The following is a 25,966-nucleotide window of genomic DNA, read 5'->3' as shown; positions in this document are numbered from 1 at the left end:
ACGCTAGAGATATTAACATCTTTGTTATCACTGCCAGTTCTCTCCTCCCCCGTACCAAGCAGTTGCCTGAGCTAGAATTCCTTTTAAGGACAGACTCCCAGTAGTAGTATTCTCCTCCTCAAAGTGAAGAAGATTGCTTCAGAGGTCAGTTCCTTCTGCTTTCTCAGAATCCTGCCTCCCCCATATTCCTTAGCAAGTCATCGTTAAAGATGTCAAAACAGCTCGCAAAAATATCACATAAATTCTAGAAATCAGTGTCATAATTACCTCTTCGTAATCATTAACTCAAAACCATAGTGTTTGTGTTAAAAAGTTTTATGCAAGAAAAAATGTTTAACATTTAATATAAAATCAAAGTTTGACATAGTTTATTTTTCAAACACCATCCTTTTTCTGTTCATCAACTGACAATTAGAAGATCACAATTAAAAAAGTCATCCTAAATATTTTTAAAAGCCTTATAAATACATTCATAAAGTGCCACCCACAAAAGCACCTAAACAAGAATCTGAGAGAAACACCTATTAGGATGTTAATTTACTTAATTGCTGCTGAGGACTAAGCTGTCAGACAGCAGCGTAACTTGTGGAACTGTCAATTTAACAACCATACAACCCAGCAAAAATACTGCTCCATAGACGTGGCCCCAACAGAGCATCAGCTGGGCCCACAACATGTACGCAGAGGCACCCAGCACAGTGTTGTGGGGTTTTAAAATAAATAGATGCTAACACCACCTAAACCCAAGAATACCAGCAAGTGGGAGATGTGGATTCTAAGGGGAGCGATCATCACAGGCTGCGGCCTTACCACGAGGCAAAAGCCAGGCAGCTTGTACAGAAAACAGGTACAGATTTTCACTGGTTTTTACTGGGATAAAAATCACTCCCCACTAGAAATAACAGAAGGCACTGATCCTTGGAACGTCTTTATGTTCTCCTCTCTGGCCTTGAACGTACCATACTGTATAAGCACCTTTCTTTTCCCCATCTCCAAAAGAGGGGCTCAGAACAACCACTGCACCGCAGTGAACATGCACTAGTTTGTTCAGCAGCAGCCTCCCTCTTCGCTCGAGTGTCTGAGCAGTGCTCACAAACAGATTTACCCAGAAGAAAAGGGGACAGGCTCTGAGGGTTCCCTCCCCCAAAATTCATGCCCCGTACGAGGTGTCCAGGGAGCAGCTGTGTGTCTTCCCAGTACCAGGCAGCTGCCTATGGTCCACATGGCCTTCTCCTCTCCACCAACTACTCTGTATGGTGCTTCTGGTGGCGCACCAGCTGGGGCTGGAACCGAAAGCTTTCCCCACACTGGGTGCAGCGGTATGGCTGCTCCCCAGTGTGGATGCGGGTATGCTTGATGAGGTTGGAGTTGCCACTGAAGCCCCGGCCACACTGGCTGCATTTGTAAGGCTTCTCACCAGTGTGGGTACGAGCGTGGTTAATGAGGTCAGAGCTCTGCCCAAAACGTTTGCCACACTGCCCACAGGCATAAGGCCGGACGCCGTCGTGGGCTCGCTGGTGCTGAAGGAGGTGGGAGTGTTGGCTGAAGCTTTTCCCACAGGCTGGGCACTTGTAGGGCCGCTCGCCTGTGTGCATACGCTGGTGTTTGATGCAGGTGGAGCTGTCACTGAAGATCTTCCCACACTCGCTGCATACATAGGGTTTCAGCCCAGTGTGGATGCGCTGGTGCTTGAGAAGGTTGGAGCTCTGGCTGAAGCTCTTCCCACACTCGGCACAGGTGTAGGGTTTCTGGCCCGTGTGGACCCACCGGTGCTGGATGAGATGGGAGCTCTGGCTGAAGCCCTTGCCACACTCTGCACACAGGAACGGGCGCTCCCCAGTGTGCATTCGCTGGTGCTGGATAAGGTGGATGCTCCGACTGAAGCCCTTGCCACACTCAGAGCAGATGGTGGGCCGCTCTGCACGAGGGGCTCGCCGTGAGGTTGCTGCCACCCTTCTCTCCTGTCTTTTCACCAGGCTGATATCAGAGCAAGGCAGCTTAGCCTCCTCTTCCTCCTCACAGCCACCTTGCTGAGCCTCCAAGGAACTGCGCCGACTTCCATGGCTGTCCCCAAGCTGTTCCTCTCCTCCTCTGGACCCCACTGTCAACATGTCCTGCAGATCTGTGCTTGCAAGGTCATCTGAATGGGGACCTAGCTCACCACCTGGAAAAAAAGTATGACTCCAACAGTGATTCTCGCTGGGAAGTGGCACAGCAGAGAACGGGCAAGCTGTTATCCTAGGGAGCCTGGTCTGCACCATGTAGGAGAAGCAGTAAAGGGAAGAGTGGGAGCAAATGGAAACCTAGCTGCAGGAGAGGCTGTATGGCCTCATTATGCGACCCAGAGCAGACATGCCATGAACAGCACAGCCAAGGGCAATGCTACAGGTGTCTCCTTGTCCCCAAGGAATCTTCGTATTTTGTCTTCTTAATATTCTGTCGTCTTATACATACTCTCAACAGCAGGCTGACAAAGGCAGGCTCTCTGCCTGCCCTGAGGGGGAAAGAGCAGGTCTCAATATGAGCTGCATGAAATTGGCTTAAATAACACTGAGGCAACTCAAACAGCATTTTGCTTGCTCTGTGTTTATAAACTTGTCTAACTTATTCCTCACCCATGTGTGTCTCCTCCAAGGCCTCATGATCTTCTTCTTCTCCTTGGTCCATCTGGGCAGTTACCTCAGGTTCAGCAATCAGGAATCCTTCTTACAAAAGCAAACAGAAGTAATCTTAGTTGAATATTCAGCAAGAGCTTGTCATATGTCTTAAAATCTACTGCCTCTACTGAATATGGAGAACAAGCAGAGTGGTTGCATAAAAGAATGGACTCAACCAAGCAACAAACATTTATGGACATCCTGTGCATTACTAAGGTGTCTGGTGTCAGATACTTTCCTTAAAGGAGATTCAAAGTTGCCCCTCTTCTGATAAGTGATATACATTAGGACATACACCAGATGTGCTGGACTCAGAATTGGTTGACAGCAACCATAGATATAGGTGTAAGCAAAGAGCAAAACCCAGCCATACTTACATTTCTTTAATAATGACAGCCAAAAGACTAATTACTCTCCTAAGATTAATTTAAATGGAGAATGACTCTTTAGTCACCAGAACCCCAGAACCTGATTTTCTTACTTGCTACCTTATCTCTTCTTTCTCCTCCAAGACTCTCGGGCTGAGGCAGCAAAAACCAACAAAACAAGCAATTTGATGTCTTGTCTACTCTAGCTGGATTATGTTAGTTCCCAGCCTGGCATCCCTGCTGAGCTCCAACAACTGCCATGAATGTAACTGTTGGGCAGGGTGCTCTTACAAATGCCATCAGCACCAAAGACAAGAATTTTTCCTTCAGTATTTACTATTTTAAGGCTAAAACCAGCCAAACAGTAAGCAATAGCAGTTAGCATCAAGAGGGCAGGCATTAGCAGTTGCTACAGAAAAAATGCAGAAGAACAGAGAAAATACACTGGTAAGAAAAATCCCACTTTATTTTAAAAAGTAAGAATCGAAGATGGCAGGGAAAGGATACCACATGGGTGAGTCTAGGACCAGAGACTGATGTGCATCACAGCTAAAGCTGGGATTGCTTACGGGAATATTTTTAAAGCACTTAAGACATTATTCTTTCTCCCCCTTTTAATCTTTATAGTTACTTAATATTAGTTTGCATCACTTCAGAAATATACTCCCTGAACTCTGCTTCAAGCTACCAATCTCTCCAGACAACCAATACCTCTGGACAACTACTCAAGCTCCAGATGGAACTGACTAACTGGACAGATGGGCACTTGTGCAAACAAACACTGATGGGTGCCTGATCCTGGACCACTTCATCCATCACCAATAGCTATATAATGGCAGGTAATGGGTAATAAGGGATTAGATAGTGTCAGAATCAAGGAGACAACTCAGATGAAGGGAACAGTTTTGGACCTCGGATGCCAGTGATTACAGACCCACCAGTCTTGAAGTCTTTTATTCTACATGGCAAAGCTGGACAGAAAGAAAGGGAGCAAGCAAAAGAGAAGGACTTCAATCTTGAACTGCAGAACCATGAAGAAAAAAATAATAAGCAAAAAAGAAGCCTTAGCAGAAAAAAGCCACCTTAAATGTTAATAATCTGAGTCCCTGCTTCAAATATTTGCTGAATGCTGAAGTGGACCACCCCTGCAGATGGATCATTTCCAGTAGTTCCAAGCCGATATACAAAGGGAGGTTGCTTTCTGCAGTCCTGTAGCTCTCAGGACTTTGCCACTGCTGAGAATTTCTGCTGCAACAGTTTGTCAGTACAAGCTGACCAAGCTATTTACATGCTGCAATATGTACCAGATGGCCCACCCCCACTCTAGAGCAGGAGGAGTCAAAATCCTGTCCACACATAGACCTCTCCGCCAGGCAGCTAACCACAAACAGCAGGGTTTCTCTCTGAAAGCTGTCAACAAACAGGAACTTTAGAGGAGCAAATCCCTCAACATTTCAGAGGTGGTACCAGCATCTGACAAATGTCCAACAATCACCACCCGAGGAAACATCTAAGCAAGCAGACAAGGTAGAAGGAAGAGTTCCTTTCTGACCCTGCAAAAATTTCCTAGCTCGGGTTGCCACTGACATACTGCTGCCATGCTCAGATTTGCTACGGCAGCTCAGCAGAAAGCAGATAACCTTTATACAATTAACAGGCTAGTCTGCAGTAAGAAAGAGTTTCTTCCTTTCCCATGATCACAGTCATGTCTCTGTGAAAGGAGGGGACAAACCTCATCAACAGAGGGGACATTCCTTCAGGGATTTCATCTGTTACTAGCAGAAGCATATCCCTGGGCGTATTGGGTTACTGCTTGAACGTGGAAACCAAAACAGGAGGAACGTCTGTGTATGTGGGTATGTGGGTTACTGTAGGCAACATCCACAGCTTTATTAAAACAAGATATGAAGTGTATCTAACCTGGACCTCCAGCAGGGGCTTTGCAAACACACCATACTGTCCCTGGGGCCTTGGCTGTAGTATTGTGATAGCATATATAGATTTTATAGCTGGGTCCTACAGTTTATGTTCTTTACCTTGGCTACTTATTTTCTCTTCCGACCACTCGGCTCTGTATTCCTCCCATGGCTGTACCAAGCTGTGGAGGTTACGGGACTCATCCCAGTGCAGAGCTCCATACTTTCAGCTTCTCGTGCTCCTGAAGTGCTGTCAGTGGCGAAGCACTCTCTGCACAGTCATGCCAGGCATGACAGCACAAACCTGCAATTCAGAAGATGACATTCAGATCTTCCTTTGCCCAGCTGTTATCTGGGATAGATAATGCTTGCAGTAAAACCAAAAGGTGAAGGCGATTTTATCACAGAAAACAGTCAATTATGCAGCTGGAAACATTTCTCTTGGGGGTGGCGAGAGCCCCCTTCCCTGTACCGTCAGATTTGTTCATAAAGGACAGCGCTTGCCAGTGACTGCCTTCCCGCCCACCTCCGTGCCCAGCTCGGGGTGCTGAGGGCGGGGGGGGTTGCTGGCAGACAGACACAGGAGGTGGAACGGGGGGGGGGGGGACGCTGCGGAGTGCGCTGCCAGAGCACCCAAAGGCGGGGGGTGCGCAGGAGGCGGCAAGTACGGTGTAGCTTTCGGGAACAAGGATCTTCCACAGAGCAGGGGCCGGGGCGCAAAGCTGCCCGTCTGCAGCAGCGATCAGAGGCACTGGGTGGGAACTGGGGGAAGAGACGCGTCTGCTCTGCGGCAGGTGAAAAGGGATGGACGGGGGTCAACTGCCTGGTGGGTAAGGGGCGCAAGCAAACGAGGACGGCAACGACAGCGGAGCGGGGTCCGCAGCAAGGGCGAGTCGGCCCTCCCCGTCTCCGAGCTGCATTCTTTCTTCTTCTCCTCCGGGTAGCTCCGTCCTCCACAGGGCCGACGGACGAAGGCTCTGGCTCGGGTTTGAAGTCCGGCTCTCAGTGCGGCTGGCCTCCCCCGAGAGCCGGCACGGACCCGCGCGGGCACCCCCGGCCCTGCCCCTCGCTGCCGCCTTGTCCCCCCCGCGCCGAGCGGCTGCGGGAGGCCCGGCCCCGCCGTGCAGCGCCGCGCCTACCTGCAGGGCGCCCGCTGCGCGCCGGCGGCAGCTTCCTCCTCCGCGGGCAAAGGGCGCTTCCGGGGCGGGGCGGGAGGCACCGGCACCGGCACCGGCGCCGGGGCCGGCTCTGGCCCTGGCCCTGCGGGGGCCCCCCCGCGGCACTCCTCGCTCTCTGCGCGCCCTGCGGGGGCAGCCACACCGCCCGGGGCGTCTCGGCTTCATCCCCTGCACCGGCTGGTCCGGGGGAGCGCGGCGGGGCCTGCCGGCAGCGGGCGCAGGTTGTTCGCCTTCGTAGCTGCCCCGGAGCCTTGAACCCGGCGCCTCTCGGCAGGCCGTCGGCCGGAGGCCGGGCCTCGCGCGCCCCGGGGTTTTGGAAGAGCGCCGGTGTTTTACGGCCCGCGGGCAGATTGTTGCACTTGCTGAAGTGCTTTCCCGTGGCGCAGGCCGCTACTTCGGCGTCAAACTGTCAAGCTTTACTTAGGGCAGAAGGGAAGCGGGGCACGCAGTACTTGTCTGCGGTAGAAAACGGGACACGCTACGGCACCCGGCAGCCCCTCGTGAGGACACCATGCCGTGCAGGGTGGGAGAGGAGGCAGGAGGAGGCTTTGCTCAGGAATTACCGCCTCATTTGGAGTTTCCCCAGGGGAAGGAAATGTACCCGTGGTTTTACAATGCGGCGGCTGCTCTCCTTAATTTCTCCACGTAACTCATACCTGGAGGGAAGAAGGTAGATGACTACGCGTGTTTTCATGAAATGTGGTAGGAAACCTGAGAGCTCAGGTGTGTAAATGAGTTCTTCCCAAACTGACGTTAGAGAAGCTCTCCCTGCACAGTAGCTGACGTAGGAAAGGGTTAAGTTAGGCCTCTGCAGTTCTGAACTTAAGCTGGTGCCTGGGGGTGTGCCTGGAGACCCCCTTTGGGGCCCTGGAACACAACTGCTGGTGCAGGAGAGCTGTTGCATTGGGGTGCACCAGCCAGCCCTCTCCCTAGGCAATTCCTGGCATGGCTCTGCACTTAGAGCAGTCCCCACAACATTACTGCCTACTGGTATAAACCAGGCCGTTCCACTTCGATAGACCCACTGCGGCACAGGCCTCCAGCACTATCCCAGCTGGCTGCTTTCTTGTGCGGCGTGGGGGCGTTCGTTCCCTCGGCTTTGCACGGTCAGAAGTCTGATTCCGGGGGGCTGCTCTTCAGGCCTGACAGGGAACAGCAATCTGTGAGACCACAGCTTTTCTTGCCATGGTGACCTGGATGTTTGCCATTTTCTTGCCATGGTGACATCTGGGTTTCCCTGCCACCTTACCAGGGGCCCGGGAGTGGATTTGAACACAGAGGAAGCCACCCTGTGGCCACGGGCACAGGCGGGAGACAGCAGATGCGCTTCACTCCACAAGGCCGTAAAAAACAAGCAGCTTTTCACCTTGGCCCCTGTGTCCCAACTGGTAAATGCACTGCCTTTTTGGGTGGTGTTTTTTTCAAGCCACTGCTTGCTCTGAGGTGATCATATAGAGGATTACCCAGCCTTTCTGGGAGTTAAACACCCAAATACATAATATGTGCTTAGCAGTGGTACAAAACAGGCTGGCCATGAGGTGAGGACCCAGATGAGGGCACAGAAAGGAGTGTTTTCCCAGGAATCTGGAAATCTTTCCTACTAACAAAGTGAAAAATACTCTCAAAGCCTCCTGATTCCCTTTCCACTTCAAGCTATTGTTAGCAGGGCACAAGTGATTTGAATTAGTCAGAAACCTTAGTGACTGTGTGCCCTAAACTGTATGGGAATTGCAGTAAGAGAGAAACGATCGGCATTCAGTTTTCTCAGGCTGAGGCTTTGTTTGTTAAGGTTTAAGCATCAATTTGCATTAAAGACTTTTTCTGTTGGAGAAGTGATGACTGATGCAGGCTCATTAGACTCGCAGTCTGTAATTTCACTGGCTGTGGACAGATGGAGAAATGGTCATCAACAAAATAAGATGGGAATACTGAAATAGAATGAAAGGGAAAACATAGCCCCAGCAATTTACAAAACAGTACAACTGACAGGCACATTGCTGTATCCTTGTAGCATATAGCACATTTGCCAATAAGTGTGGAGGGCTGAAGATCAATATGTTCACAATCAAAGTACAAACGTATGCAAAAGAATGAAAGAGGAAAGTAATCCTGGTTGCTGGATCTCCAACCCTGCAGGTTTTTGAAACGTGGCTAGACAAAGCCGTGGCTGACCTGATCTGGTGCTGGTGATAGTTCTGCTTTGAGCAGGAGGTTGGACTCCAGAGGTGTCTTCCAATCAACATTTCTGTGATTCTGTGACCAAGATGTGGGCAATTATGAGTTCCCATACATGTAGCATCCTGCAGACAATTCAATAATTAAAAGTTGGTAATTTGGGAGAAATCTTCAGAGAAGGGTTTGCCTGTCTTAAAAATGCATAAAGCAATAAAATGCACAAAATGGATAATGTGACCATATTTCAAGGAAAAGGGAAAGAACCAAAGTGTCTGCAGGTTTATATAAATGGTAAGCCAGCATTTACTAGATAACTATTAAAATACAACTGCCTGAATCTAGACAGATGCTATCAAAAAAGTTCTTCCATTTCAAAATAGCTGTATTATTTCAGAAACACCACCATGTCAAGCCTTGGCTCCATTTTTTACTACTTTGGAGCAATTTCAGTGTTTGATGCACTTCAGCTGGCTAGTGATTTGGAGGTTCCCTTTCCTTTTTTTGTTTTGACAAAAGCCGATGTATCAGTTTTAAAAGGTTCTATGCTTTTAGTGTTAAAAGTATTTTTTCTTTAAAAAGCCCACAATGCTTAAATCGTTGAAATGACCAAACCCCGCATGTCTAATGAAGAGCTTGTTGGAGAAAAGTGATGAAAAAGCCCTGGTGAGAATGACAGATAACAAGTACTACATGTGTGAATAACTGCTTTTCCATTTTGCAGTAAGCTCTAGCTAACCTTCAGCTTTTCCGTTCTCTTGGTATTGCAGTGCTGAAAAGAATGCCATACCTACCCAACAGCCTTTACAGTAATTCATTTATACTCGGCAAAACTGCCTCCTGAACGGAAGGAAGGTTACTAAAGACATTTGAAAGATTGTGACCGCCTACTGAAGATTGTTTCTTAAACTTATGTATTGATCAACCATTTTCACCTGCACTGAAAGAGCTTTTGGTGCGGAGGGATACATTAATCACTCATGTAGAGCACTGACACTCTGCCCAGCTGCTAAAAGAGAGCTGTTTGCTGGCTTACTCTTCGACGCCATTTGACAGGAAACACTGTTCCAAGTGTTTCAGCTCCATCAACATGTGCAGTTTCCCATAGCCTAGAGAAGATTGCTTGTAAACACTGCAAAAAGCTAAGTGCAGTGCTTTCCAAGAAGATAATGACATCCCTTGGTTTGGATTTGAAGTATTAAAGTTTGTTGGGGTTTTTTGGGTGGTTGGTTTTTTTTTGTTCCTCCAAATAGTTTTTGATATGGGAGTCACAGAATCACAGAATGGCTGAGGTTGGAAGGCATCCCTGGAGATCATATAGTCCAACCCCCTGCTCAAGCAGGGTCAGCCAGAGCAGGCTGCCCAGGACCATGTCCAGTTGGGTTCTGAGTATCTCCATGTCTTCATTACATTTCAGGGAAAAAAATGACAGGAAGCAAACTAACACCAGATTGTTTGAAAAATTAAGCAAGCAGTTGCTACATCAATGCTAAAATGCAACTGCCCCGATCTAGGCATGTGCTCGTGGACAAAAGAAGCGAACAAGCAAACTGCCAAACAGCAGCATCACCGTGTCATGTTCCATTTTTTAGTAGTTCAGGGCACCTTCATTGCATTTCAAGGATACACATTCTTCAGGCTATGATACGTGCCAGTACTGTGGGAGGATTCCAGCTTAAGGTATTCATATTGCATTGAATCCAATCTGCTAGCAGCCTTAAAAATGGATGCAGAAAGAAGAGCTTTCTGCCAGGAGACTCAAGGACACCTATGACTGACTGGGACTAAAATGGCCATCAAAGCTATTACATACACATGACCAGGGCTGCCCAGGAGTAGCAACCCTTTGTTGCCACAAACTTCTTCCTAGGTTTGATTCAAGCTTACCTAGGCTGGATAAATTACAGATTTTCCAAATAGAAATAATAAAAAAAAATGCACGCACATCCATGGATCTGCTGTTTTTAATGTGTTATTTTGTTTACAAATGATGATATGCACTCTATTTTTGAAGAAATTGACCTCAATGTGTTTGGCCAATTACATGAGAGATGCAAAATCAAAGTTGATTTGTGCACCTGATTCACCCCTAACTTTGGCAAGTAACGTGTAGCTGAGGAGATTTACTCTATTTGATGTTTAACCTCCCCTGTAAAACACAGTAATGATTGGGGGTTTGCCTAGGTGTGCTCTTGTAGACCAGCAGTCTGTAGCTGACACGCATGAAGGTTAGTGTAAGGAACCTGTGAGGACCTTTCCCTCACCCAAAAGGGACAATAGCTGTCATTGTGTGATTTTTAAGACTCCCTAAGTAAAAGAGAAGGAGAGAAGGAAAACCCTTATAGAGATAAAGGAGTGTAACAGCTGGGAAGCAAAATCAACCAGTGAGTAGGCAGAGGCATTCCCAGTGTTGAGTAACTGGGAAAAAGAGAAGACTAGAACAAAGAACAAGTGAACACACCTGCGTGAATCTCTGCGTGAATCCATCAGAGACAACCCTCAAGCTCCTGAGGCTCCTGAGACAGCTGGCCAATGGCCTGGTGCAAGCTGGTTAACAGAGGCTATGTTTTACATATTTATGTACATACCCAATAAAACTTCTCACTTAAAGGAGTGACTGCCTTTATCTCAGTGGCCAATTGCTTAATTACCCATTACCTAGATTCATGACTTTGGCTACTCTCTTACAAAATCAAGTAAGGGCTAAAAACTGGAGAAAACCCAAAGACTGAAAAGCATCTGGGAAACTGTGTTGAGGGGTCTTTCAACAGGCACTGAATTTATCACGTCTTTAGAAGACAGATACGATTTAGAGAGTTTGCTAGTTAAATAGTCTAAATCTTTTTACTTCCCAATGCAGCCTGTTTCCTTGTGGTATGGGAAAGGGAGACTGCCTTTCCTGAGATGGTGGCAGGTGGATGCTTCTCTGTGCTAGCGGAGTGGTGCCCAAGGACTCAACTCGTTTGACCCTTTGAGTCCCCTGCCTCACGGCTGCGGCCAGTTCTGTGCTCTTGTCGTCAGTCTTCCCTTAAAGTGCCTGTAGTCGAAGGGTTAGGAGTAACTGATGACCCCGCCGACTCCCCCCCCCCCAGCGTCTAGGAATAACCGAGAATTTTCAGGGAGCTGTTAGCCACAGGAAAGAACAACGCTTCTCACGAACAGGAGCGCTGGATGTCCATTTACCCCGAGGACGGATCGTAGCCCCCGGCTCTCGGGTAGCCCCGGTGGCACTCCCGCAGCCGTCCCCTTTCGGAAGGAAGGGCCAAGACCACCTCGGTTTTTCATTAACACCCGAGGGCCCGGCAGCGGGGCGCGGACGCGGCAACTGCAGGCAGCCCCGCCACCCGCCCGCCGCCGCTGGCCGCTGGACTACAATACCCAGAATCCTCCAGGGTGCCAGCCCGAAGGCGCGAACGGGGGCTGGGCGGTAGGCGCGGGGGGGGGGGGGGCGCGCACGCGCGGTAGGGACACGGCAGGCGGGGTCGGGACGCCGGTTGTTTAATCTCCGCCGCCGCCCGCCCTTACTCCTGCGCGCGTCCGGCGAGTCTTCGCCCCGCGGCCCCGGGCCGGGCGGTGCTGCCGCTCCGCTCCGCTCCCCCTGCCCTCCCTCGGCCTTGGCGGCTGCGACGGCCTCCTCGCCGCCGCCGCCGCGGGGCGTTTTGCCGCGAGCGCCCTGAGGGAGGGAGCCGGCCCCGTGGGGGGTCCCCTCGCCTCAGGGGCGGCAGGCGGTTAGGGGCGGTTGCCGGCGAGCGTCGGGGTCGTGGCCCGGCGGGAGCCGGCTTGAAGAAGAGCGGGAAGGATCTGGAAGGAAAGGGGGCGATGCAGGGGAGAAGCAGCTGAGAGAGGCGGAGGAGGAGGTGTGGCAAGGGCCTGGGAAGACTGCTGGCCGAGGGAGGGTGGCTCTAGGCAGCGCATGGGTTGCTGCGTCTGTGAGGCTGCAAGGAGCAACAAGGGAGAGGGTAAAGCATCTCTTGCATCTGTGTGGCACTGATGGGAAAAGCAGAATGTAAGCCGCGAACTCTAGCTTTCCTTTTGGCCTACACTGTCTGTTTCCATTAACAAATGACGTTTGTTTCCCTGGTCGCTGAAGAAGGATTGTTGTACCGAGTCACGCTAAAGATCCACCCAAAGACCTGCCTGTAAGAAAGGCAAGTGTGGAGTGATGCTTCCTCTGTGGGAGACCCTTCCAAGTCCAGCTCATCCGTGGCCTGACTGTTTCACTTAAAGGTTGTACCTGCAACTTTGCATTCACATGGTTGTAGCTGTGGTACACTCTGATCCACTTATCTCAGGAGTGTAACTTGCATTTTCATTAACATCAGTTTTATGGAATTTTTTTTTTTTGGTAGTGTTTTGCTTGCAAATGTCTGAACATGATATTCTGGTAAACATCTTACTCTCACTCTCCTGAGTTTTCTGTATCTACAAACAATACTACCTACTGATTTCTCAGGTTTAATTGAGCTGAAAATGTAATTGTGGTGGTCTAGAGGAAGAATCAACATATATAAGGGAAAGAGCCTCTAAAATGTGGAAGTTTTGCAGTAAAGCACTGTAGTTTGTTCTTCATGTTTTACACTGAAGTGTTTCAGACTGCTCAAAGTATAATGCAGTCTCACTTAATTGACACTTCTGTCTTGTGGGAGGGAAGAAAGCTTGCTTAAGCATTGTGAGTGAAACACTCTCAAGAAAAAGGCAAATGTCATAGATCATGCCCTGCAATAGTGTTTTGAGTCTGGCATTGCTGAAGCTTGCTGTTGTCTACTGGTGTATTTTTAATACCCAGATATATTTCAACATTGTACTTGGTGACTCGTGAGTCAGTACTCTCATTCTTTTATGTTTATCAAACGGTGAACTAGGAGATTGTTTTTATCGGGGATGTAGAGTCTGTGTCATGGCATTGATTACGTATTTAGAAAACGCAAAAAGAGCATACTGAGCAGCAGAAGTTAGGCAAGAGGAAGTGACAGGTATGCATTCATTTTTCTAGCAGTTTTCTGGGAAGTAGCAAGATACTGCTGATGTAGTCCTGTATGGAGGGACATCAGGCAGTTAACAGCATTGGTAAGCCAACCAGAATGGGTGAAGTGACATGTCTTGTACAATTGTGGGAGAATTGGAAGGAGAACCATGACTGAGGTGCCTATTATTTGTATTTGAAAGCTTGTTTTTCACCAGAGAGAACTTGCGACTTGTTGTTTGTACAGCTTTAACTCTGCTTTGTTAATTTTTTTCAATTAGATAAATGTCTGAGGGTGTGCTAAGAAAGCTAGATATTGCTCTCAGATACCTGGGGAATAAGATGTTTGTGTACAGAAGGGGTCAGTCTTTCCCCATTTCTTCCCTCAGGCAGTCCGGTGTTGAATTACTTCATTTTAGGTGATGGTTGATCCAGGAATTGAGCTATATTAACATGGTTATTTGTTTAAATATGTATTTTGTTAGCCTCATCAGGGTAATGGTGTTATGCGAAGTAAAAGATAGCCTCGGGTTCCATTGCAGCTTCATTTCAATTGGAACTGATCGGCTGAGAAGTTCTAAGTGAAACTGTGTGTCTGAAATTGCATGCACACGCCTTATCTGCCCAAAAGTAATGGTATATGCAAATTGTTTGGGCTTCAGTGGTCTGTGGGTGCTGAGAAAAAATTATTAACAAAGGAGACTTTTTAAACAGTTCAGGTAATTGAGAATACCAGAGGCTAGTACTCCTGCTGGAGGCTAGTACTCTGTGAAGGTTTTGCATGGCAAGTGTATTAAAGGGAGGCTGGAGTCACTCAGCTGGTTTTCTTGTGAGCCTTCTCTGATTACGACTGCCTGAGGGTCAAACAAGCAAGACAAAGCTTAAAACAAAAAGCTCAAATAGAGCTGCATGTAAATATGTGCGTAGACACATGTACACCTGCACTCACACACACGTCTTCATCATAGCATAAGAATCATGAAGGGCACACTGATGCTAACAAGACCAGTGTGACCAATGGTGCAAGTCAACATCTTTCCACTTTGAACCCAGGATAAAGCTATAGCTAAAACGCTGACTACCACTACTCAGCAAGTCTTGCTGCTGTTTAGGGCTGTGTAAAGACTCAGCCACTTGACTACCTAATAAACATACTGCCATTTTTCCATGTAACAAGGAACGTCACCAGTTTAGTGTGGCAGGCAGGCAGGAAGAGGGCCTGTGCTGTCAGCAGTAAGTCTTCGGTAGGTCGAATGGATGCCTTTGGGGACCTGCACTGCTTGTGGAGCTCACTTAATTAGTCTAGATGTAGACTACCCTGCAAGGATTGATACTGGGGAGGGTGCATCTGAGGCAGTGTGCTGTCCATCTTTGTTGTAGCAAAAGATGTTAATTATTGGTGTAGCTGCTCTCCTTCAGAGATCTTTTGAAGCTGAATCATCATTTGCTGCTGGTGGCAGTGACAGACATCTGGCTATTTATCTGGCTTCATTAAATTGCCCTATTCATTTAGATCTCTGAGCTGCTGCACAACTGCGCATTGTATAGACTTCTTGTATTTGCTGGCTTTTTGTGCTTGTTTCTTGCTATTAATCTAAATGCTTTTGTGTTGAAAGAAGCTAGTTTGCAGTTTTTTCCTCTCTCTTCTTTTGAATATGTAATTATAGGTTGGTTGTTTTCAGAGTGCTGTGGTTTTCACAGTCTCTGTATTTGCTGAAACAACAAAGCAGTAAAGATGACCCACAAAGCTGTATTTTGTGGTCAAACACATATCTAATGAAGGTTATGGAGGCTGTCTGGTAAAGCTTGCACACAAGAAATGCTTGATTTGTTGATTGTGTGGCAGCATATATTTTTAGGGAGGCTGAGGCCTTTCAGATGGTTGCCTTTGAGATGTCTCTCGTTTCTATATGAGTGCAAACCACAGCAAGCAGTTGTTTTTGGATAATCAGTGTGAGTCAGCTGATACCCATTTAATTTTAATGGTCTTCTATGACCCTGTACTTGCTGAGTTTGGGCCCAAAGTGTTGCCTGACAAGCAGAGACAGCCTGTTCTCCTCCCCAGAAGTTCTGTCCATTTTATTGCTCATCCTGGGTGTCAGTTCTGCCCTATATGCAGTTTTCCTTGTTCCTTGCTGTGGTTTAACCCCAGCCAGGAACTAGGCACCTCGCAGCTGCTCGCTCACTCCCCACCTCCCAGTGAGATGGGGAGGAGAATCAAAAAAAACATGTAAAACTTGTTGGCTGAGATAAGAAAGATTTAGTTATTATTAGACTTTAGTTATTAAATCTAAAGTAAAATAAAATATAATACTATCAATAATAGTAATAAATTCTAATAATAATAATTGTAATGAAAAGGAATGTAATAAAATAAATAACTAACCCCCCCAAACCTCAAGAAAAGACAAGTGATGCACAAAGTAATTACCACCTGCTGACCGATGCCCGAGCAGTGATTCCGCCCTTCCTGGCCAACTCGCCCCAGTTTATATACTGAGGATGATGTTCTATGGTATGGAATGTTCCTTTGACCAGTTCAGGTCAGCTGTCCTGGCCATGCTCCCTCCCAGATTATTGTACACTTGCTTGCTGGCAGAGCATGGGAAACAGAAAAATCCTTTATTGTTAAGTGGTGCTTATTGTACTAAAACATCAGTGTGTTATCAACATTATTCTCACACTAAACCCAAAACACACTGTACTAGCTACTAAGAAGAAAATTAATTCTATCGTAGCTGAAAACAGAACACTTGTCGAAGTAGAGGCAGTGATTTGGGGAAAAACAGGAGGCAGCAAAGACAAGTTCAATCAGTAATTTGCTGCTCAAGTTGCAGCCTTGGTATGGTGCATGTACTGTGAAGGGAAACTTCACCCTAATTTATGTGCTGGCTGTCAGGCTGGGAAATCAGGTTCTGTGAACTCCAGAAATAAATTTATTTAGTTGACTACTCGGCTAGCAGAGATGTGTTGGAACCATGGACTTCTCTAGAGACTTGTGGGAGTTTGGCTTCTTCACATATGCTCCTTTGGCATATCAAGAAGTGCTTTGTGCTATCTTCTGTGGCTTCATTTGGTTAGTCCTGTACACACTCGAGCAAAACTGGAAGCAGAGCAGGATGCATGGCACTGCTTTGGGTTGCTGTATGGTGTTGCTCTGTTTTACATAAATTTTGTTTCCTTGGGAAAAGCTCTGATACTGCAGGTAACTGTAATGTAGTTCTTTGTTGTAGACATCCTCACACTTTTGATGATAAAGCCATGCACCTTACCAAACACAAATAAGACCTTTTGCAGTGTTGGGAGTATTTTTGCAGAGGGTTGAAGGAGCAGTTGTACAGACATGCAAGTCCCTCTCGAGCAATAAATCTTCCTTTGTTGACCTGCAGTTACACCTTTTCCCTGGATTTCTTTTGGCTGTGAAAAATCGTCTGATAGTGCTAACCTCTGCTGTCGTGCTTGTGGCATGGAAAAAGGGAAACTTACCCAGAAGTTCATAGCTGATACTGCTCTGACAGTGGCTGAAACCACAGGATTTTTTAAAAACAAAATAGCTATTCTATCTGAGAATTCTCTGTTCAGGTTCAGTAAGAAAATGATTAGCATGCAAGAATACTTTAAATATTTCTCCTCACCTTCTTACTTCAAGCCATGTCATTCACTAGGGATCTAAGCTAGTGGGTTTTAAAGGTTTCCTGGTAAACAAGACCATAAAGAAGTGTACACATAATAGCAAAGAAAAGGTCACTTCTGAAATGTTACCTGTTTTCACCTTCCAGACTGCATTGTGTGCACTTGTTATTCTTGAAGGTAAGAAAATTTATTTAATTCTTAATAATTCCCTAGTAGCAGCATGCTTTTATGCTAAACTGGGATGGAAAATCTGGTTTGGTGTGGAGGTGTTCTTAGAGGTTTATGCTGCTGGGTTTATTAGCAGCAGGACCAGGACAATATTTGAGTTGGGTTGGAACAAGATTATGTTCCCAAAGTGTTTTAGCTTGCTGCACTCGCTGTTGTAAGTAGCTTCTGCTTGAAATTAATTGCACTGGGAAATAAAAGACCTCAGCTAATGGAATTATGTCAGTATATTTGGAATATGAAAAAGCCAAGCAATTAAAAATAGAATATTAATTAAGCTTACAGCTTCCTCTTAAAGATTTAATGTTTGAAGGAGTGCTGTAGTAAACTCTAGCAAGATGATACTAATAAAACAAATATAATTTGACAGAGCTGGCTTATTAGGTATTATTAATTATGAGTTGTGAGTTATGTCTTTGTATTTACAAAGAATAAAAATGGCTGATACATTAGCTGTCAGGAATACTTTTCAATATGTATCAGGTTATGACATCTGTGGCTTTATTTCATCAAAAATCTCTTACAGGAGTTTAAAGACATTTCTCACTTAAGCTTTGTGAAACTGCTAAGGAGGAAGACTAGTACAAAACCATCTGTGCATAATCTATGGCACTTGGACAAGCCAGAGCTTAGTGATTAGTTTCAGATCATACATTTCGGTAGCTGGATTTGGAAGTGAATCCCAATTTTCACTCTTAAATCCCAGCTCCCAGGTGGTGTTCTCAAACCTGTGTCATCGCTAGAGTTTCAGCCTGATGGCTGTAATGATGTTGAACTGTTTGATCATGACTTTTTTCTGTGTGCTGTGTTTTCAGCTCACAGTGGTGTGATGATAATAGATGGGAGAGTGTACAACTTCTTTTTGACCTTGACTATCCCCAATTGGAGCAGGCTTTCGCATCAGTTGGCACAAGGGAAATACATCTTTGTAGTGCTCGACACGTGGCAACGCTGGGCATGGCCAGCGCATTCGTGTCTTTCCTAATGGGACGTTGGGGTTCTGTGTGGTCGGGAAGGAGGATGCAGGACGGTACACGGCCACAGTGTGCAACAGCTCTCAGCACTGTCTCTACCGAGAAAATTTCAGCTACGTGTGCATGGTGGGTGTAAATTCTCACTTTGAAGTCCTTGTCTTTCTGTGTTGGGCTGCCTGGATCAGACACTTGTTTATGTTATGATGTATAGATTATGAACTCATGGTTGGTAGCTTCTGCCTTTGTTTTTGAGTTCATGTGATAATCTAGATGAGAACACTTGCATGTTTTATTTTTGATTAAAGGTTTGTTACACTTGCAATTAGCATCTACACTTGTGCTACAATTCTAAAAACAAGATGTTACAGTTAGACTTTTAAACCTAACCATTTAAGCTCCTAAATGTGCTGAGCTCTTATTGAGCTTCCTTGTTTAGTTATTAGGTGCTAATTTTACACTCTGTTTCAGATCTTGATTTTTCTGTCTCTTTATCCAGTGCTTGAATTTACCATCTAGAAAAATTAGATCTTTACTCTGAAATATGTGTTAACATAGCTATTGAGGTCAACCCAGTCCAGCAAGGTTTACTGAAAGCGGCCTTAGCCTTCATGAAGTCTGACCCACAGTGGAATAATGTGGAGATTTAGGGACCTACAAAGTGCTGATTAGGACTGTCCTCCCTTTTCTGAGCATCCTGGGCCTTGAGATGTTACAGTTCTTAAGGGGTGCTATGGCACAGAAGATTAGTCAGTTATGCATTGTTCTGCCTTCTTGCTTTCCTCACTCTCAACATCACCATCTACTTGCGGTTTCAGGGCTGCCAGAGGGCCCACAAAAATAAACACTTGCTCTCTCTTCCCAATAACCCCCTGTCTTCCCCATTGCCTTTCACTCTAGTTCCTGTATTTTGCAGCCAGGAGTAGAGGATGAGAATGAGTTTCTTCGTTATGCTGCTCCCTTGATATTGTCAGTACCCAGCAAAGCACTCTGGCTGCCTTGCCCTCCTGATACCCCTGGATGTTGAAGGCAATTTTGTATTTTGTGCTTCAGTGACTTGAACTTGCCATCTCTGAGTTGAGCCAGAGCAATACAAGAACATGGAATAGAAAATGGGTTCTGATGACACTGCTGTTTGAGATGATTTGGTTTTTGTGCCTTTTAGTTAGCGCCCTTCCTCTGTTTCCTGGAGGTAGGAGCCAGAGAAATTTTATTCTTTCCTGTCCATTGGGTGGGTAGAGAGAACAGACAAACAGGAGTCATTTTAGACTCTTTGAGATGTGTCCTATCTTAATTTGAAATAGCTAGGCAACTGAACTATGTTATGGCAGGTGGTTTCAATGTAGGCAGAATCTTTGCTTGTCAGGGCAAAACAGTCTTTGCCCAGAAGCAGTTAGCTTTTTAGAAGCAAGCAATTATCATTTGTATGGGAGTAATTTTCATTCAGACTACAGTAATTTTATAATTCAGACATACCAAATTCAACTTATGACAAAAGGCATAGGGTTTGTTTCCATTTCTGACATAGCAGCTGTTGCAAATGTCAGGATTCAGTTTTGTAGGGAAACTGTTAAAACTTACTATTTGGGTTTTGGACAGTGTCAAAGACAATATTCTAGATGTGTCCCTAGGCATTAATATATATGATGGATGCTGATTCATAATACGCTCTTGCTATGTCTTGTGACCTCCCAGTAGGATTCTCCCTTCCTAAATCAAAGCAAAGTAAAATGCTTCCTCAGCATGGCAAGGAAATGGACCTTCTCATGGTTTTCAAGGAACTGTTCAGGGACTTAATTTGTTATCTGCTGCCTTCTTAAAAGCAAGCTCTGGCTGCATGCAGGTTCCCAGAAGATAACTTGTAAGCCTCTGTGGAAATGCTTCCAAGGTAGTAAGAGATTTCAAAAAGCAAATATATATGGTGTCCTGTACATCCCTTAAGTAAATATGCATATGCTCTCTTCAACAGGGCGCCTTGTCAGAGGGCTTATAGGTGCCTGTGTTACTGTTGATCTGAGCTGCCTGCAATCAGCCAGGTACATCTGTGTCATGTTGGAAGAAAGACAACCAGTGAGTGGCCAAGATAAGACAGGCAGCAAATGCCCCTGTGATCTGCTGCAACAGAGCCCATGTGTTCCCCAACGGCAGCTCAAGCCATTGCCCCATGCAATGGGGGGATGAAGGAGAGTCTGTGGCAGAAGACTTTGATTAGGATGGCATGCATTTGCATCAGGAAACTTTTAACCTGGAACTGAACAGTTAAGTCTGAGCATGCAATGTATGTATGATGATGTATTTTCAGTAGGTGGCCTTGCACTGTTGGCATGCCTTGGTTTGTCTTTGGGGGTCTTCTCCCAAATGGTGTACTTTGTAGAGGAGTGAAATATCCAGAGAAACATTCCCACACTTCTTCCCTTCCATTCTCTGAGTGTAGCTGTTTTGTAGGACATAAGTCTAAAAGTGTAGTTTGGCTGGGGGTGGCAGAGCAAGGAGATGCACTCATTTGTGTGGCAAATCCTGAAAACAGGACTTAGATGGTGTATGCTACTCGGGCAGGTTTCCTTGTCCAGGGCCTGCGTTCAGAAGGTTTCTGGCTTCTGAATTCCAACAAGATGGTGAGCCAAGAGTGGTCCATTTCCCCCTGGGCTAGGCCATGCTTATGGATTACTTGCCAGGACAGAGAAAAGTAGAAGTATAGGAAAACCCAGTAAAACCCAGAATTGGGAGAGAGTCCTACCAGGATTCAGACTCCTGTGGTTTGCCTAATGCTTGAATCCAACTCAAATTGCCCTTTGTAACAAGAACCCAGGCTTCAATCCACGCTTGTCACTCCTGTGTAATGTAATAGTTTGCATAGGTGGGAGAGGGTCTCTATATGTGCAGGTTAATGTCTGGAATGACTGCTTGGGGCAATTGTGTGCCTGAGGGTGGTTCTTGCATTGCTAAAGCAGTCTTTTAGAAGTTAATTTGGGGAAGTCCTGTATTTCAAGCCTCCTTCAAAGTGCAATGGTCCACAAGAAGGCCTGGCTCTTTGTCACAACCCAGACCAGACAGACCAGGGAGTTGTATTTAATTCGAAATTCCCTCGGGCTAAATTAAGGTGAAACGACACCAAACAGTCAGTTAAAGATTTTATTCATGACAGAAGCAAACTGAACTGGGGAGGCCTGATAGGAGGTGGCAGGTTTCTCACAACAGGCATTGGCATAAGACGACTACTGTAAACCATGTAACCCAGGGTAACCATATACATCGATTCAGGGAATAAGGAGATCCCTCCCGTTGAGTCACGTGGTTCAGAGCAGACCCCCTTGCTTTCTAGACTCCTCCTCAGAGAAGGGCCCAGGGGCTGCTGGATCCACTCTTAGTCCCAGACTTGGTCAATGGTTTTATGTCTTAAAGGGATGAGGTGTAGGGATTGTGGAAAAGTAAAAGGAAAGAGAGAAGAAGACAGAGAGAAAAAGGAAGAGAGAAGGATTTCACCAGTCCTGGGTCCAGCATTGGTCCAGTCAGCCAAGGGTTCCAGTTCTGGTGGGCTTGCACACCTGGGGCTTCAGTTTGTGTCCTTTTATCATCCTTGCCCCTCCTTCGGGTGGGCACCCGAACTCAGCAGGCTAATGAACAGTTTGTGAGCCTTTGGGCTTGGGGGTCGTTTGAGGAGTAACTTGTCCTTCCCTGCAGATGTGGCCATTGTTTGATCTTTGTATCAGCACAGCTTATCAGAACAGGGAGCTGCGCGCCCTCCAGCACGCCCTCCCCCTCCTGTTGCTGATGTCTGAGCTGATGGGCTTTTCACCTTGGTTCCTTGCTGTGCAGGGTTTGACTTTAAGCAGAACTTGCCCCACCACAATGTTTGAGACATTAACTCTTTCAGTCTCTCGCACTCTTTGGTGTGATGTAAAACCAAACTCTGAACAGAGAGGCATGAGTGGTTCCATGTCCAGTTTTTTGAAGGAGTGCTCTAGCTCTAAATCTGTGTGCGTCCTTCCTCAAGTTCCCTTTGCTTTTTAGCACACACGATGCCCTCCTTCGTTTTCTGTCCTTATCTCTTGTTGGGAGGAAGGTGGGAGTGGGTGTGGTTTGAGGGTGCATGTGGGGTACAGTTTCAAGCTGGCATAGAGCAATTGACCTGCAGGTGCAGGGTTAGCTCCTGTGGGTATCAGTGACCTTTTACCCATGCAGACCCAAAGGTCAGTGTGAGCTAAGTGGTGCCCACCTACCCAAGAGGTTTTGCAGCTCACCTTAAGCTCTGTGCTGCTGCTGCAATGTTCTGGGAATGGTATTTTACCACTACCTGAGGTATGTATGTGAGCCGCAGTAAGAGCAGAGACCGTAATGGAGATAGAAGGTGTGAAGGGGTGTTGCTAAGGGCCTCGAGCCACCCAGGAGAAGAGCTTGTCCTACCAACCCCCGACGGGAAGTGCCCCACTAGCATCACACACCCAGCATCACCTGGGCAAGGGTTTTATAAAGCACAATCACAGCAAAAGGGAACAGCTGGGAACTTCACTGTTCTCACGGTTTTCCACAGGTGGTCACTGAGTCAAGTGCTCCCACATGCTCCCACAAAGGGGCTGCCCTCAATTTACACAAGTCTTGTGCAGACAACACCCATGAATGTTTTAAGGCTGGGTAGAGTCCTGTTAACTTATAGCTTGCCCGCCTCGTAGTGAGGAGAACCTGTGTAAGCACATGGAATGGAAGAAACATTATTAAAATGGAAAAAAACTATATTATTAACAAACACATATAAATTATATATGTTTCTTTTCCGAGTTAAGTAAAGGTGGCCCATCCACCTATGTCAAATCTGGTAATGATAGTCCAAGTTGGTAAAATTTTGACATTTCCAATTAATGTTTTATCCAAATTTAGGTTAATATGATGCGTCATGATCACGAGTTCCTTATACTATCTACTGTCCCAACCTTTCCAGTGGCAAGGTTGATCCTTCCCAGGTTTTACCCATGGACATCCCTATCTCTAAACGTCGTGAGTCAGGTTAGTGGTACCCTAGATGTGGCAGCAGGGTAGGCGTAACTTTATTAAAGAAATAAGTAGTAATACAGCAAAAGCAATAAAAAGACAAAACAGCAACAGCTAATTAAATTCTTACAATAGATCTTGAATGACTCGCAAACATATGTACAATATCAGCTGATGTAAATAAAGCTTTCTTTGAAATACATCGTGCAATTTTTTCTTGTCGGGAATTTGAGATTCCTAATGCTTTTAACACTTCGTAGTTGCCGGAATACCATTTTCCTTGTGCACCCACAGGGAATCCCTTAAATTTAATATTTTTAGCATTTGTTAATTGCTGAATTTGATTTTTAAGATGACAACATTTCTTTACTTTTTCTGCTGCTGCATCTGCCAGTGATGACAATTTACTTTTGTATCAAATTGTTACATCGATAACCATTGCCTGGTCTCCTTTTACAAATACTAGATCAGGCTTGTATATTTCATTGCGTTCGTCTTTTAGTATAGGCTCTTAGAATACGATCCAATCCTTCTTTTTAACTTCAATTATTATTAAATCACATAATTGGTTGTGTCTCTTAATTCTGGCCTCTTGCACCACGGTGCACTACCCAATGATATGAGCACTTGTTTCATTTTCTGCTTGACAGTGTTGACAAGATTTTATTTGTGACTCCTGTCTCCCCCTTGCCAGGAATTCCCTAGTGGGATACACGTTAGCTCTTAATTAGAGTGCTGTGAGGAGTTTTGGTGAGGAATGCCCCTATATCGTTTGATCCAATTATTACTGATTTTATCCTTCTCAAAGTTGGCAATACCACGGCCCTGGGACTGTAACTTGGTCCAATTTATAAATTCCTGTTTACGCCAGTCACACAGTTTAGGAAAGATGGTTTTGGGAGCTGGTACTTCCCATTCTGAAGCAAGTTCATCATCGCCCAATTCCTCAGATGTTACCCTAATTGCACTTGGCTCCCAAATAGATGGTATTTTATTTTTATCACCTCCAGCTGTTAACCACAGTTTTTCAAATTCTTTTTCAATCCCCTCTTGTTTCACTATTGATCTTATTACATCATCCGAAGACTGTGCAATCCTGTGTAGTCTTTGAGCTTGTATACTGGGGATCAAACCCGAGAGTCTCGTGATGCCTAAACCTCCATCACGTGTACTGGAATAAAGTTCTGGCATCGCAGGTACTAGGAGGTAGATGTAACCACTCCTTGACTGTAGTTTGAATTGTCAGGTCAAGTGCTTCTAGTTACGTTGCTTTTACATCAGCTTGGTCTGCTAAGTAAATCAATCGTGGGATAGTATATCCCTTCAGGATGTCTACTCTCTGAAATGGTTTCAGTGGCACTTGACCAATCCGTTGTAACCAGTCTCTTACTTTCATCAGTAGTTCGGGTTTAGATATTCCAGTCCATGGGTCTATTCTCAGTCCCAGGTATTTTTCCGAACTACTGGGTTCAATCATATTGAGTGGGGTACCATTAATTTGCCATGGAGGACAGTCATTGATTGTATATGAGTCCTTAGTAGGTTGTATATAAAAACCATGGCCATTCTCCCCTGAGTCCTGAGGCCAGTTAGATCACAAAAGGCCTCTAGGACCCTGATATTTCTTTGCATTCCTTCCCATGATCCACTTAACAATACCAGATCGTCTGCAAAAGCCATAGATATTACACGTTTTGAACCATGTTGGTATCCATTGCCGCGTTCTTCTAACATACACAACAGGGGGTCCACAGATAAGTTAAATAGTAAAGGTGACATTGGGACACCTTGTTTAACACCAATTTTAATCCCAATAGGATCCGACTGTTCATTCTTCATAGTAATGTGAGTTTTGATATTTTGATACAGGTTCGTAATCAGGGTGATAATATGATGGTCTACACCCTTTTGCTTAAGCACTGCAATAAGATGACAATGACTCACGGTGTCGAAGGCTTTAGCAAGGTCAATGAAGACTACACCCAAGGGTCGATGTTCCTTTTTTGCATTCTTAATCAATAGTTGTAATAACTTCAAATTTTCCGCACATCCCGCTGATCTAATAAAGCCCTTTTGTCGCGGATTAATAGGGCATGCCTTGACCAGTCTTGTCGTCAAAATCCTTGAGAATAACCTCAAGATAATCGATGCGATGGTAATTGGTCACCAGTTACTGATGTCCATATGGCGCTCCGGCAGAGATGATTTCGATGTTAACACAGACCGACATTCTTTCACCATGTCTGGTACAATGCCAGTCACCAACCATAGATTGAATATTTCCATTAACTGGACAAAATGGGGGTCTGCCTTAATGATATCCCGCAGACTTAGTCTGTCTGGTCCTGGCGTGCTGTTCTTATTCATCTCCGATATTTTTAGAGATTTCTTTCACCGTTGTCATGGCTTTGAATGCCAAGTTGTCCGCCTGGCCCCTGGATCTAAACGCACCCAGGCCCTTGAATGTCCCTGGTGACTCCCATCTTGACTTGAACACTTCGTGTGTCTTGTCTTGTGGGATACCATGCTTCAGGGATTCCACATCATTCAGGATAATACCGGCCAGTTTCCCCCTATCCAGGTAGAACAGCTGCTGGCACCATAGGAACTGCCCCCGTTTCACAGCTCTCTTCTTCATCCACCCCTTTGGTGGTTCCAAAGGACAAGCAGTTTGGGCCATTTGACGCATTCAACCCTGGCCCGCTTTCAGCTCGGTGGACTTAAACACAAGGCATGCGAAGCAGTCTTCCATTGCCTGATCAACAGCTGTTGTTAGATCTTCTTTCCCTTTGATCACCTGCTCAAACATTCCATGAATGTTTTAAGGCTGAGTAGAGTCCTGTTAACTTATAGCTTGCCCACCCTGTAGTGAGGAAAACCTGTGTAAGCACATGGAA

General features: G+C 45.9%; 1 protein-coding gene and 1 long non-coding RNA gene across 4 annotated transcripts; one reads left to right on the top strand and one right to left on the bottom strand.

The window, feature by feature from the left end:
* Positions 1 to 305: 305 nt before the first annotated feature.
* Positions 306 to 6,142, bottom strand: LOC128145138 (zinc finger protein 70-like). Of its 3 annotated transcripts, XM_052794838.1 has the most exons (4): positions 6,081 to 6,142; positions 5,062 to 5,245; positions 2,616 to 2,702; positions 306 to 2,164 (listed from the first exon to the last, which is right to left on the bottom strand). In XM_052794838.1, exons 3-4 carry the CDS (start codon positions 2,665 to 2,667, stop codon positions 1,245 to 1,247), a joined length of 972 nt encoding a protein of 323 aa, XP_052650798.1. In that variant the 5' UTR covers positions 2,668 to 2,702; positions 5,062 to 5,245; positions 6,081 to 6,142; the 3' UTR covers positions 306 to 1,244. The 3 variants fall into 3 exon arrangements, with proteins under 3 accessions (XP_052650798.1, XP_052650797.1, XP_052650796.1); XM_052794837.1 differs by lacking the exon at positions 6,081 to 6,142 and having other exon boundaries at positions 2,616 to 2,705; positions 5,062 to 6,021; XM_052794836.1 differs by lacking the exon at positions 6,081 to 6,142 and having other exon boundaries at positions 5,062 to 6,021.
* Positions 6,143 to 6,558: 416 nt separating this feature from the next.
* LOC128145237 (uncharacterized) lies at positions 6,559 to 10,901 on the top strand. The gene is made up of 2 exons (XR_008236395.1): positions 6,559 to 6,842; positions 9,062 to 10,901. It is a non-coding gene; the product is annotated as an uncharacterized LOC128145237 (long non-coding RNA).
* The last annotated feature ends 15,065 nt before the right edge of the window (positions 10,902 to 25,966 follow it).

This window comes from Harpia harpyja, chromosome 8 (assembly GCF_026419915.1).
Source record: "Harpia harpyja isolate bHarHar1 chromosome 8, bHarHar1 primary haplotype, whole genome shotgun sequence".
NCBI classification, from domain to species: domain Eukaryota; kingdom Metazoa; phylum Chordata; class Aves; order Accipitriformes; family Accipitridae; genus Harpia; species Harpia harpyja.
This window is presented reverse-complemented; position numbering and strand designations above follow the sequence as displayed.

Bases quoted from the DNA above. Each gene is read 5' to 3' on its own strand.
- LOC128145138 (XM_052794838.1), bottom strand. From the start codon at position 2,667: ATGGACCAAGGAGAAGAAGAAGATCATGAGGCCTTGGAGGAGACACAC. The intron at 2,165-2,615 runs GTGAGGAATAAG...CTTTTTTTCCAG, and splicing joins CTTGGAGGAGACACACATGG to GTGGTGAGCTAGGTCCCCAT.